This window comes from Fragaria vesca, linkage group LG6 (assembly GCF_000184155.1).
Source record: "Fragaria vesca subsp. vesca linkage group LG6, FraVesHawaii_1.0, whole genome shotgun sequence".
In the NCBI taxonomy this organism is placed as follows: Eukaryota; Viridiplantae; Streptophyta; class Magnoliopsida; order Rosales; family Rosaceae; genus Fragaria; species Fragaria vesca.
The window spans coordinates 8883366-8897924 of record NC_020496.1 but is presented as its reverse complement, the minus strand read 5'-3'; the positions used below and the strand labels follow the sequence as shown (position 1 = coordinate 8897924).

The 14559-nt window shown below is 36.2% G+C and overlaps 2 protein-coding genes across 3 annotated transcripts in view; both read right to left on the bottom strand.

The window, feature by feature from the left end:
* LOC101294772 overlaps nt 1-1242 on the bottom strand; it is a 2653-nt gene extending 1411 nt beyond the window's left edge. Inside the window, exons 1-4 of one of the 2 annotated variants that reach the window (XM_004302696.1) lie at nt 1103-1242; nt 376-450; nt 220-285; nt 36-133 (exon numbers count right to left, since the gene is read on the bottom strand). In XM_004302696.1, the coding sequence (XP_004302744.1) occupies nt 36-133; nt 220-285; nt 376-439 (228 nt within the window). In that variant the 5' untranslated portion in view covers nt 440-450; nt 1103-1242. Of the gene's footprint in view, nt 1-35; nt 134-219; nt 286-375; nt 459-1102 lie in introns of those variants that run through there. The other variant, XM_004302695.1, reaches the window with a different exon arrangement.
* Nucleotides 1243-9925: 8683 nt separating this feature from the next.
* On the bottom strand, nt 9926-14183 carry LOC101312362 (ATP-dependent zinc metalloprotease FTSH 10, mitochondrial-like). The gene is made up of 7 exons (XM_004302670.1): nt 14110-14183; nt 13936-14004; nt 13724-13851; nt 12665-13138; nt 11780-12547; nt 11369-11596; nt 9926-10534 (listed from the first exon to the last, which is right to left on the bottom strand). The coding sequence occupies exons 1-7, from the start codon at nt 14147-14149 to the stop codon at nt 10055-10057; spliced, it is 2187 nt and encodes a 728-aa protein (XP_004302718.1). The 5' UTR covers nt 14150-14183; the 3' UTR covers nt 9926-10054.
* Nucleotides 14184-14559: the final 376 nt, after the last annotated feature.

Below are 14559 nucleotides of genomic sequence, written 5' to 3'. Positions count from 1 at the left end.
GGGGGGGGGGGTGGGGTGTGGATATTAAACAGTACCCTAAGTCCAGCCATTGTAGTTCCATAATTCTTGTACAGCAGGTTACCCAATTCAGGGATGATGCTCCTCTCAATGCCAAGCTTTTCAACCATATAATCTACAATAAAAGAGAAAATAAGGGATCAAACATATGCATTTCTAGAATAAGAAGTCTCTGAACTTATACTTGCAGAAACTAGTTACCTTCTATGTTGATGCGGCAAGCAGTAGCAACACCAGTACTTAGGGGATAAAGGGTATCATCTAGATCTGCAAATAAGTTCGAACAAGTGTTTAACACGCAACTTTCCAAGGTAAATTCAGTTTTTGACATAAAATTGCCATAACGAAAAGTCTTACCAAATAGAAGGCAATCATATTTTGGCCTCTGAGCCTGCATATAACGGTCTTCATGGAACTCCATTTGATCAAAACCTTCAGAAGATAGCAAAAAGAAGTGAATACTAAGTTGCATGATAGCTTCAACCTGAACAAGGTTATATTAAGTTTAACTTGAGGCTGAAACTGAATTTTTTTCATTGCAAAAGAAATTAGTGGCCCTTCTTGACTCAGATTACCAACAAAAGAGGTAAAGGGTATGCAAAGGTGGACAAGTGATTCTGAGGCCAGCACCAAGAACCTAGGTAGGATGATAAGGCTTTCCTAGTTTCTGAATGGACAATCCACAATAAATTGAATCAAGAAGAGGTGGACCAACTGGTTTGATTGGTGTTATCTAAACTCTAATATATATTCACCTAAAAGTTGTGGCCTTGTGATTACTTTAAAAACTTAGATTACTGCTTAAAGCTACAATCAAAGTAAGCCTAAGCTTTAAACAAAGTTTCATGTGTTTTATAAAGCCCTTTTGTATCATAACTTTAGGGAGCAAGTATAACTCATTGAAGGGTCTTTCCGAGTAGAACTAAAGCTAGACAATGATATTTAATTTGGATGAAGAAGAAAAGGATGATCATGGCAGTCTGATATGATCACAGATTTCTGCAGATGATCAAAACTCAAAAATTCAAAATATTTGTAACAAGGATTGGAAATGCAGTAACATTTCTATGACCATGAAACTCACCAGATTAGAATGTGAATACCCAACAAGGGGAGGGAGAGAGAAAGAAACTGAAAGAGAGTTTCTTTCTTGCAAGAAGAGAACTCTGAAGAGAGAAAGAAATGCTCTTTGCTTAAGGTATTGAAGAAATGAAGGAGTGGGAGGAGGAATGAGAGAGGCAGAGGTGGGTTTATATAGGCAAAGACTGGCTTAATTCCCACGAGTTTCTAAATTTTTTAATGGTTACCAACTTATTTTTTTCATCTTAAAAAAAATCCATTAAAGTAAACAATAATAAAATGAGGGGAAGAAGGTAACAGGAAAGAAAGCAGGAAATTCTGAAGGGTTGGGAAAGTTGAACAGGATGTTGTATTTTGTGGACTCCACTCTATTTGTCCAGAAATTTCCAGCTTTGCCACAACCTTGCTCTACCCTTTCAGAGTTTTCAGGTCCTAATTATCCCTGACAAACTTTCCTAATTCCATAAAGACCCTTGTTTGGAAAGCTAGACTAACTAATGGTGACCAACTCCTGTAAAAAAAAACTCCATCCAAAAGGAGTGGATGCCAGCCATTGCATTATCTATGTTTTATGATCTGAATTAATCTTAAATCAATAATTAACTCTAGCCAGGGAGGTATATATAGGCTAGCTATGCGTGTGGACATGCTTAATTAGCTAAAATGCCGTGAGAAAGTCTGATGGCTAATCTAGGAGAAGAAAAAAAAAAGGCTAAACAATAAAAAAAGAGTAATTTTAAATACACATCCATAATCTCTTAATACACACCCCTTACTTAATACACTACCCATCTAGTTTTTCATTTCAATATTATACTAAATACACATCTCAAACTTCCTAAAATACCCTTAATATCTAAAACTACTAATAATATGTTATTTAATATGATTATTATATATTTACTATTTCACAACTCTCCTTACGTATTATTTTTATTTTCTGTTAGATTTTTTTTTATCGGGTTAGAAATTTTTCTTGATATATTTAATTGAAAAAAATTCAGTTTACTACCCTGAACTTTAGGTCTAAAATCAGTTTGATACCTCATCTTTTTTTTTTAATTCAGTTTCATATCTAAACTTTCAAAATGACATCAATCTCGACCAAAATAGCCCTGATTAATCTTTTTACCTTTCTCTCTCTCTCTCCCTGCCTCCAAATCCACCACATGGCCGGCGTCGGCATCCACCCCTACCACCAGCAATGGGTCCCGGCGGCAGCCCCTCCTCCTCCCCCGGCCGTCGCCGCTGCCATTCTTAACTCTGAGAGGGTAAAAAGATTAACCAGGGCTATTTTAGTCATTTTAGTCGAGATTGATGTCATTTTGAAAGTTTAGGTATGAAACTGATTAAAAAAAAAGATAAGGTATCAAACTGATTTTAGACCTAAAGTTCAGGGTAGTAAAGTGAAATTATCTCTATTTAATTTATAATCAAAAGAGTAATATTATATTCAAACTGCAAATCTCCAATATGGCATTAATCGGCTAGAATTTGGAAAAAAAAAAAACTATTGAACATACATAATTTTTTCAAAGTTGAGAAACCAATAGAAGTACAATAGCATAAAAAACCATAAAAGTATAAAAGCATAAAAACTAGTTTTTAGTCTGCAAGATAAAAAACTAAAGTTAATAAAAAAAACCAAATAAATCGGTAAATAATACATGTGATTACTTACGACAGTACAGTAGTCGAAATTCAGGCGATGAATTTTAGAGAAAATGTTTTTATTTATTTTCTTTTGATGCGTAGTAATAACGGAGAAGAGTTAGGTCTTACGGAAGATGAAGTTTCTTTTTTTCCTTAATAATTGATAGATGTTTTTGTAATTAAACATACTTATAAAATCTGATATGAAATATAAAATAATAGGGATGTGTATTAAGAGATTAGAGGTGTGTATTTAAAAATTTTCATCAAAGAAATATAAGAAAAACAACTTACATATAACTTTAATTATTGAATGGTTGAGTAGTGACTTCATTGGTTAAGGTATTTAATTGACAACTTTGAGGTTATTAATCTAAACCTTACCTACATATGTACGGTGATTTATTAATAAAAAGATTACATTTTTTTTAAAACAAAACTTTAATATATAAAAAAGATTTATAAGGTGCATGCCTCAACAATTTGAGAGAATAATCTTCATCTTCATCTCCCTATTACATGCATAGGGAGGATTCACATTCTCGTTTGGACCAGTTACACCAAAACTAAGTTAACCGCAACAATAATAACTCTACTTTTACATACATATATTATTGAGAAAATGAGTTTCTGAAAATGGTACTAAAATTTGTTTCAAGAATATGGTTGCAAGCTAACATGTCTTATAGCTTGTTTTGGATCCTATAATCTGGATCCTTCTGGAACATGTTCTATCCAACAATGACCAGCTAAAATGAGCTCTGAAAGGACAAAAATCAGCATATATAGGAATAGGACAGTCTGATTCTTATTTTCAAAAAAAAAAAAGGACAGTCTGATTCACTTAAAAAAAAAAAACATGAATAACTTGGTTTTTTTAAACAGTACTGAAATCACCAAATTATAGAGTTTATTACATATTGAATATCAACAGTGAAATGTGATACTTACAAACACATTATTTAGAGAGAAAAAAAATTGTTAAGTGATAAAGTAGTATGAAGTTCAGATAAAAAATCAATTGATAATGGATGAATTCATAAAGATGTTTAAATCTTTATATACCTATAGATAAGATCTCATTTTCTTGATGTATGATTATGTATATCTATTGTATACCTAACATATACTCATATAGTCATCGGATGAAAACCAAACGAGCATCCACACGTACATGTCATTGCATATGGCATTCACTTTATTCATTTTTTTTTGGGAAAGAAGGGAAGTTCAACAAGGCAAAGTCTCAAGACCAATTATAGGTCAATCAGAAAACTGATATTTTATGCATTTGTTCAATCATTGAAGCCTTGAAGGTGTTCATTTACATCTGACTTAGTAAATTTGGTTTATTTCTTTATCAAAGTTTTGGTTGAAAATGTACTTGATTAACTTTCACGTATGTATGCACAGTAGTTGTGGTATCTCTAGCCAACTCGCAGAATCATATTTAAGCTATACACATTTTCCATGCTCGAGAAAAAACGAACAGCATAGGAAGCTATTACATCATCATTTACATGCAGAACACGCACTGGTTTTCTGGGTTCATACTGCCTACAAAAATAAACAAATACGAAAACTTGTATATATGATCGATGCGGATCAAATATTGCACAAAATATTCAACACTAGCTATACTACATATATACATTGATTAAGTATTTTAAATCAATATATGGACTGTGGATGAAGCTTAGCTAGATATATGTCTGTATCTTCAATATAATTTGCTGTGAATTACACACCAGAGATTAATAACCTAGCTCCATAAGTTGGGGGGGGGGGGGGGCGATGTCACTATGTCATATTCAATTTTAAATGATTATAGAGGTGGTATATATGATTGCTGTGCTATCTATCTTATACAATTTTGTATGAATAATTGGTCGAAGTAGCCTTTAATAATACATGTGTCATTGCAATGATGAAGATTCACGTCTTATTTGGGCAATACTTTACATCCAATAACTTAGCCAGTTGCCAACGCAAAGATTATATATCATGATTTGTGATACCGATCCTTCTCGCTTCTTTCAAATTCTATCCTAAATATTATGATGCATGACATCAATAAAACGTTTCCTATGTTGGCCTTACTGATTTCATTTGCAAGTGCATCTGTATGACTGTATGTACAGATATATATCTCAACTAAACTCGACTCGATATACATTTTTATTGGAGATTCCTAATGATTAAAATTCCGAAGTTCAGTGAAAGTTTGACATTTGTATTGGAATTCTTATTTGAGAAGTTTGTGTTCAAGTCTCCAACATCATCTATGCATTTGTACTCCAGGGAGGAAGGAGCTAGCATCGAGACCCATGTATTCCACAGTATTTAAAGGTTTACCGATTAGGGTTTAGTACATGTTCTTGAATTAGAGGTCAATGTGTTGGGCAAAATTTCTCAGAGAGACAATTAGGTTTCCTAAATTCGAGTAGATTCAAATGGATTTTTTATCGCTTCCTCAAGAAAACTCATGGATATACTTGGGCGAAAAAATTTGCTAATTTGATATACAATGTTGACTCGTTTTGAGCTAATAATTGCTTTAGCGATATACAAATTAACCTTTTCTCTATGATATAAGAGACGAGAGAGGGGAGGAGAGGTTTTTTGACCTTACAAACTCAACTTATTTGGTTATAGTTGAGATGTTTCTTTGCTCCTTTTATCTTTATGAATCATTAGAAACGTGTCTGATGAAATATAACAAATATAACTTAGTCTCTACTCTCTAGAGTCAAGCAGTTGAAAGTCGAAGTTCATTTGGTAGCTCCTTCACCTTGTTCATACTTCCTACGCAGATAAAATCATAAAATGATGTACCCAGACACCATAAAAACATGGTCGATCGTTACCAGCTGGCTCCATATAAAAATGTAATTTCCTTTTGGATCCAGTCATTAGCACTGTATTATATACCATTGAAGGCAGTGCCGCCACTAAGAAAGTGCAAATGACCCCAAAATATAGAGCAAATGACACAGCAGCTTGCTCTATTTTATCTACAGTGAGGAAATGATTGGAGCCCTAGTCATGAAGAACAAGCAAAACTACAAAAGAAGCAGATGAAAAGGAAGGAATTCGAAAATGGAAAATGGGTAGACCCTTATTTAGTCATCCTTTCCCATTCACCATATCCTTAAAATAATATAGGAGAGATGGTTACATATACTACTCTTTGCTTGATCGATGGGTCTCTCTTATGAAAGATCCATTTCTGACCCTATTCCCCTCAATTATTTCAAATACCTGGGCTGGCTGTGACCACGACTCTCGTCTTGTTCTTATTATTTCTTTACTTCTGTGATTCATATTCTAGCATTATTATTCAGAGCCCTAAGCCTCCAGTTGGTGAGGTTGTTATGGAGAAAGCTACAGCAACGGAGAGTTGCAGTATCATGATCTGGCATTGACAGTCAAATGAGGAGAACCTCAAATTTAAATTGCCATACCAGAAATATTTTACTGGTTTATGATTTGGTTTTATATATGAAGCTGAGGAGTACTTGTTTAACTTTCTGCATAAAGTCAGCATATATGGTTCACAAGATGAATTCAGAGACATTTTGTACTTTGTACATTTTGAGAAATCAGGTTAGTACATATTGTATATATATGAACAAATCATCAACCTAATAATGCTGCATGGCATGCATCCTATAAATATCTTGTGTGCCTGCAGTTTAGATATTTCTACTTGGCTAAACTTAGGTTGGTTAATTTTCTTTTATGCCGCCTAATGTTTTAATATATTCGGGTATATTCCACAAGTCAAGTATATTAGATATTTAGATTCTTTCTTCTTTCTCCATTAATAATTAGCATTGTGGATTTCAACTTCATTTCCTCGAGTTAGATTTTGAAAAATGATACTGCATTGTGGATGTTCAACTTCATTGAGTAAGATTAGATGAACGAGGTGTTACAATTGTGGAAAAATCAAAAATGGGGGTGAGATTATGCACGAAAATTCTAGCGATGAGAGATAACTAGCTAGGGCCAAACTGCCAAAATAAGTGAATTAAGATCACTCAAAAGCCTTTGGTTATTAGTTACAAAATTGATGAAACAAACAACAAAAGAACAGTTCAAGTTCAAGAGATCAAAAATAAAATGACTACCAGCTTCAAGCTGTACTACTTTACAGATGATATGCAAGTTTTGTACTATTAGAGAAGCCTTCCACAGTGGTTCATTATTAATTTAATTACATAAGAAAATGGAAAATCAGTATAACCCCTAGTTTAATATGGATGAAGGAATTCAGTTTACACTGAATTGAGTGGTATGTTCTACGTATTATATATATAGCCAATTGCAAGAGCAGCATAATTACAATCCAATCTGGGTCGAGTGTGATTGAGGTGCCTATTTTTGTTCTTAATTAGCTAAAACCACTTGTCTTTATTAGTTTATTTGACTGCCTGCATAAAATATGACAGGGACTGGCCAACAGCTTAGGAACGTTCCCATCTATATGCATATATACCTGGTTTTCTCATCTGATATCATATTTACAGAGAGAGAAAAATAACAATAATAAGAGTTGTATTATCGATCCTGTAAGAAGAAATATCACACTTCAGAGTAAGATTTCATGAGCAATTCTACAGAACATATCAATGGTTCAATATCTCTGAACTAAATTTTCTCTATTGTGAATTTTACTCACAATTATGAGAGTAGCGAAACCAATTGCAGCTCAAAGTTACTGTGATTAGGAACCTCAAATGAGAGATATGTGTCAACTGTAGCTCCACATAGAAACCAATTCACGAAAACTAGATCACTTAAGATTTTGATTCAGATCATTCTAAACCCTAAACACCTATCTGCAGGTTGATTGAGTTGGGTGGAGGATTGCATCTTATCTCAAAACAAATGATTGAGCTATTGTACATTTTGTACCTCATGCAAAGAAATTGATACCTTGCACTATCAAATCGAAGGTGTTCTTTGCTTAATTAATTAAACATAAACATATAACGACTAGGAAAGAGGAGTTAGATAGATCCACACTTATGTTTGATTAATCCACCAATTATAATTATAATGAGAGAAGTACTTCCCCCAACTTCGCTAGTTGGGGTTGGTAGGTCATAGTTTTCATAATCATGTATCAAATATATGTTTTATTTTGTGCAACTGCTAATTATTTTGTGCATGGCACCAAAATCTTAAGATAATGCATAACAACTAATATCTCCACCATGTCATTTAACTTCTAATAATGCTTTGGATATAGGACTGTTTATGGGTCACATATCGAAAATAATACTGCAGATTGGACCAACATATATAATTGGGAGCTAAATCCACATTATGTTAGATGTGCACATCTAGATTCTAGCTAGAACCATATTATTGGTCGATCAGTTGATATATATGTTGGAAAATATCGACCATGTTATCATTACCCTAATTACAAGGAATGCTAAGTTATCCACGCACATTATACAGTTCTCCATCCCATCACGGCAATTCTCAATTATTTGGAGGAGAACAACTGTCTATCTAAGTTGTGGTGATGATCAGTACAACGTACTAGACATGTTGGACAGTACTGATCGGAAAATAAGTTTCTACTCTCTCTCTAAAGTTGAAACGTTCTCTGAAGATTCAGTCACACCCTAGCCTTCCTGAAGTATAAAACTTCCAAACCTGCACCGGTTAAGCCCACACAAATTATATATGTATTGGTAATGGCTAGGGATATGATCGATCAGTACTACTAGACTTGTTTGCTTTCCAACAAGGAGGCCATTAGTTTTGGGATTTTGACAATACCTCTTTAGTTTTTTTGGCCAATAGTGAAAGTTGTTTTGTCCATTCATGATTCTCTAGATCTAGGTAACCAATCAATTCATTGGCTCCATTAATCATTCCGAGTAGTATCCTGTATTACAGTACAGCTATAATGCATGCATACACAGATGGAGTTCCATGTTTCCAACTCATATATATGTACAATCAAAAAGCCAAATGCCAGTACAATTCACCCTCAAGTTCATTGTCACCTTCTCTTTGTTTAGCTTTGTATATAGATGAAAGAAGTTATTCCTTGATATATAACTGGTTTTGTTTATTTACTGAGAAGGTAGATCAATCTGACTGCTGCTTGCTGCTATCAAACTAAAGCGAGAGTGTTAGTAGTTAAGGACTAACGGGATCGATCAACAGCAGAATCAAACTCAGAATAGAAATGATGAGGATATTTGAGTTGAGAGAGCAGTGAGAGACCCTAGTATATTAGGTTTGGGGTTAAGGGAGTGAAGGGTCGTCTTTTACTCCTAGATAGTAAAAGCCTGAAGAGAATAATGGATGTTTGGGAATATTACAGCAACAAGGTTCGCAGCTTATTTTGATTACCAGAAGTTTACCACCAAAACTCAAATTCTCTTTTACTTTTACTTTAGCTGAAAGGTACATTGTCGAACCAGCTGTGTGCTTTTAAATGAGCTCAATTCATCGATACGATCGACCTACATGTAAAGGAGGAGTCTGAGTCCCTCTCCCAAGCCCCAAGTGATTTTTTTGTTGTTGTTGTAAAGGAGCGTGTGGGCAGCATTTGTCGGAAAAACCCACTAAAATAAAGAAGAGGAGAAGAAAGCAACAAAGCTCTGTAGTCGATCGGGATCAATCACCAATTCACTTCACCATAGATGCTTGAAAATGACCTCCCCCGGCCTTCTTTGCCTTGATTTGAACGAGAAAGACAAAATATGGTACCACCGTCCATCACTCCTCCATGATCGAATGATACTTGTGCTTTGCTTTACTCATCAGTCATTTCCTTCTTGTACTATATGCATACCTACCTTGCGGCCCAAGTCAAGACCTAGGGCATACTTAGCCGCCTAGCTATGTCTACACTTTCCGGCCATGGACCCCAAAGCACAATATTGTCAACAATGGATTCTTCGGGATTGAAGGTGATATCCCGTCATGAACAGTAAGCTTCAGGCATCGATGGAGTCATGGGCGATGTGTTTAAGGAAATGCATACAAGAGGCATTAACTTGTGAAGATTTCATAAGCATTCTAACGGCAAACACCAAAGAAGTGTTTTCAAGACGAAATCTGAAAGATATACTTCAAGGAACTGACCGTGTTATACCAACTCTATTTCCAAAGAACAAGAAAGTATAGATGGATCTTGATTCTTGAAACAAATGACACCTTTGCATATACAAACTTCTACAATCGGTTAGAATAAAGAGGCAGCCTCTAATCAGAAGGTACAGAACTTCATTTTATATAAACATAATCATCCCCTGTAAGGAATTAATCACTATGCAGGCGCAGGATCAGGTTGAGGAGGTGGTGACTGACCGTCGTTCACATTCTTACCCTCAGTCGTTGTCTGTTTAGCCTCCTTATCTTCTTCTTGGAACCCTTGCTTAAATTTATCATAATTCGTGGGCTCCTCCGACTTCCATGGGCGCTCTCCCAAAACTCGGACCAAGTCTTCTTGGTGTAGAACCTCCTTTTCCAGCAACAGCTCTGCAATCTGTCCTACATGCTCCTTGTGCTCCTCTATCAGCTCAATAGTGCGGGTATATGCTTTAGCCACCCATTCTCTAACTTCACTGTCGATTATTGCACCAGTCTTGCTACTGTAAGGCTTCATCATCTCAAATTCATTATTTTGAGGAAAAGAAAGAAGGCCCACTTTGTCGCTGAAGCCATATATTGCAACTTGGGCATATGTCATTTTGGTCACTTTCTCCAAGTCGTTCTGCGCTCCAGTTGAAATCTTCCCCAACAAAACCTACTCCAACAGAAAATGTTAAAAACACATTGTGTAACTTAATTACTCAAATCAGAAGTCAGTTGACGAATCTAACAATTGATAACAATGGCTTTTGCGTTCGAATTAAATTGAAGGTATAACACAACTACTAGATATAGTGGGTGATTGGTTATCATGCAGACCCAGTCACAAGCTTTTGTCTGTTCTAAGTAGCAAACTAGCATGCACATCACAGATTTTAGGCATTTTTTCTATTCATATTATCATGAACAAATAACAGACATGTGCACAAATTCAATAAGACAGAGCTTTCACCACTTCACTTCTGAGAGATACTAACCTCCATGTAGTTTATTAAACTTCAACTTTTGAGTCTACAGCACATATGCTTGGTCATTTCATGACAAGCAAATCAATTGAGAACAGACTAGAACAGATTTTTTTTTTTGAAGAAACAGCTTTTATTGTACAAGACTAGCTAGGACAAACAAATTTTAGTCACAAAATACTCGGACATTGCATGAAACTGAGTTCATTAGTTGGCATATAGGAAAATGGTTTCACGAAAAAGAAGACATCATATACATTTGTCATTCACTATTAGAACTTCAGCAGTTTATGGTTTGTTAGTATCAAGGTGACATTTTAGGAAATTTAAACAACTAAGTTTAATTCCATTCATTATATACTTCGATGAGAGATAACCACGCTAAAGCATGTATACCCTTCAAAAGTTAAAGCTAAATCCCAATACATTCAGTCTCCCTAAGGAGACCTAATAAGCACCGTTCTTTAACATTTTACTAAACTGGCTGATTAAAAACGTTCTGGAAAAAATAGACAGTAATTCACCTGCTCAGAAGCTCGACCACCAAGGGTCATGCATGTCATATCAAAAAGCTGCTCTTTGGTCATAAGCAGGTTTTCATTGGGAACATATTGAGCAAACCCCAATGCTGCTGTGCCGCGTGGAACAATAGTTACTTTGAGCAAAGGTTCTGCATGTTCCAAAAACCAACCAGCCACAGCATGGCCAGCTTCATGGTAAGCAACAGTCCGTCTTTCCAGCTTGCTTATTACCTACATAAAGAATCCAGTAAATGTTACAATCTAGATAAAAGAATATAGACATTTGTCTCTAACACCTGTTAGGTAGTTTTTCAGGTCCATACCAAATGGTTCCAATACTTGGCTATTACTATATGAATCGTAAAGGAGCTAAGCTAATAACAACAAATTTTAGCATGCAGTTTCAGTAGATACCTTATTCTTCTTTTCAAGACCACCAATTACACGATCAATAGCTGCCTCAAAATGTTTCAATGTGATCTTTGCACTCTCATTCCTTGCTGCAATCAAGGCAGCTTCATTGCAGACATTAGCTATATCTGCTCCAGCGAATCCAGGAGTCAGAGCAGCAAGTCTCTCTGAGTAATGGGACGGTTCATGATCCAGTTTGAGTTTTTTCAGGTATATCTGAAATATCTGGTTACGACCTTTAATGTCTGGTTTATCAATAGTAATTTGACGGTCAAACCGACCAGGCCTCAAGAGTGCTTTATCCAGAATATCAGGCCTATTGGTCCCAGCCAGGACAACAACTCCAGAAGTTGTTCCAAAACCATCCATTTCTACAAGCAACTGATTGAGAGTACTTTCTCGCTCATCATTGCCACCTGAAAAGCCTCCACGCCCTCTTGCCCGGCCAATTGCATCAATCTCATCAATAAATATTATACTGGGTGCACATTGTCTTGCCTCTTGAAATAAACTCCGAACCCTTGATGGCCCAACACCAACAAACATTTCCATAAAATCCGAACCAGCCATAGAGAGAAATGGCACCCCGGATTCACTTGCTGTTGCCTTTGCAATAAGAGTTTTTCCAGTTCCAGGAGGGCCAACAAGAAGGGCACCTTTTGGAATTTTTGCTCCCAATTCCTCGTATTTCTTAGGGTTCTTGAGGAAGTGCACAAATTCCATAATTTCTTGCTTAGCCTCATCACAGCCAGCTACATCTTTAAAGAAAACCTGAACCAGAAAGGAACATAATATTATTGTTGTACATAATTGAGTTTAAGTTTCACTCATGACCATGACAAGAGACCTAGTGAAGACAAACAGAAGTACTCGAAATGCATACTTTACCTTGTTTTTGGCATTCTTATCCAATTTCGTGATCTGTGCTTTTCCTATATTGAATAATCCTTTACCACCTGATCCACCTGGTCCACCAATGCCAGGCATTTTTCGCCCCATGAACCAAAAAACTCCCAGAAGCAAGATTGTTGGCGCATACTTCATCAGCTCTCCAAACCAATTAACTTGCGCTACATAAATTACAGGAACAAAATCATGACTGTCAACCCCTAGGGCTTCTTGGGCTTCCTCCAATTTTTCCTCAAAAGAGTCAACACTCCCGATGTTAAAATAGTACTTGTACTTGCTCGAAACTCCTCCAGAAGAACTGTCATCAGGCCCCTTAACAGAATCTTCACTAGTTTCATCTTTAGTGCGTGGGGAGCTCCTCACATACACTTTTGCAACTGATTTATTTGCCACTTCAATGTGATCCACCAACCCAGGTTCAAGTAGCGTGTTTTTAAATTCTTGGAAACTTATCTGAGAAAAATGCCATAATGCTTCAGCATGCATAAGGTAAACAAAACTGACAATATAAGCAATAAAATTTAGAGTGAAGGTACGATGGCTCCATGATTGCAGAGAGAAATGCATAGTATTAAGATCAAAATACTTCATCACATACATAATACAGCATCAAATGATGCTCAAATCAATTTTTCAGGGGACTTAACACTTAATAGCAGTGAATGTCTAGTTTTTCAGCACATGATTGACATGAAGTTAGTTGCCACACAGAGACTTCAAAAAGCACTACTGTATAAATAACATTTGTTCTTTGTACTTTGGTTCCTCCCTTTCGGCACAAATACAACAAAACGACAACAGTCTAGAATGTATGCACACTTTTAAATCACTATAAGCCCCAACACACAAATCCTCAAGAGTCATGGTGAATAATGCAACAACATTTCTCTAGTGCGAACAATAAGAACGTAATAACAAGCCGAAATCGACTACTACCTAGTTAACAGAATAAACTGTTATGCACAAACACAATGACCTTAAGCAACCTATCAATCTATTCAATACTAATAAAGCTATTGCTCTAAGAGTAGTGATTGCCTGCTTTTGTTGTTGTGGCAGTAACGATATCAAAACAAATCCCACGAACAATAAAGGAGCGATCAAATCCTGAATCTGAATCTGCTTCAAAAAATGGTCCTGCTTACTCCCCTGATCACCAGCGCCATCTGAAAAACAAAAACCGAAACTCATGAGGCAGAGTAAAGTAATGTTCAAAACACACATAGCTGAAAAAAGGAAATATGACACACCTTTCGACCCGGATTTCTGACCGCCTTTCGGAATTCCCTTCTTATCTTTCGGATAGTAATTTTCGTAATCTAAGCAACAGCCATTAGCAATAACACAAACATAACTACACTATCAAAGAATCAAATACAAAGAGAAAACCTCTTTTCTAACTTTTGAGCAGAAAAACGTCTTACTTTTCTTGCCAGGCCTTTCGCTGGAGAAGAGGCGACGCATCCTAGGGTTTGCAATAGCCGATTTCAAATTGGACAAGTACGTATTCGAAACGAGCTGCTTCCCAGCTCCGTGGTAAGTTAAATAACTCCTCAGAAGCCCTAACCCGTCGGTAATGCCAGCATTGCCGGCGAGCGGCGTCGGCGGTTGGTGCCGAAACGCAGCGTTTCCATTATTATTAACCAAAATTAGATTCTACACAGCACAAAATCAACTTCATCAACCAAAAAAAGGAAGAAATTTCGAGAACAAATTCGAATAAAAGAGAGGTGATTTCTTCGTTTGGTAGGTGTAGCTCACCTTCTGGAACGCGGAGCGAGCCGAGCGAGAGAGGAGGCGTCCGCCGGTGGAGAAAATCATGGTGCTGAGAATCGTGGAGAGAGAGAGAGAGAGAGAGAGACGGCGGTCGGTTT

Coding starts and splice junctions, on each gene's coding strand:
- LOC101312362 (XM_004302670.1), bottom strand. CDS start 14,149: ATGCGTCGCCTCTTCTCCAGCGAAAGGCCTGGCAAGAAAA. Junction 14,005..14,109: donor CGAAAGGCCTGGCAAGAAAA/GTAAGACGTTTT, acceptor GCTGTTGCTTAG/ATTACGAAAATTACTATCCG. Junction 12,548..12,664: donor ATAAGAATGCCAAAAACAAG/GTAAAGTATGCA, acceptor TTTCTGGTTCAG/GTTTTCTTTAAAGATGTAGC.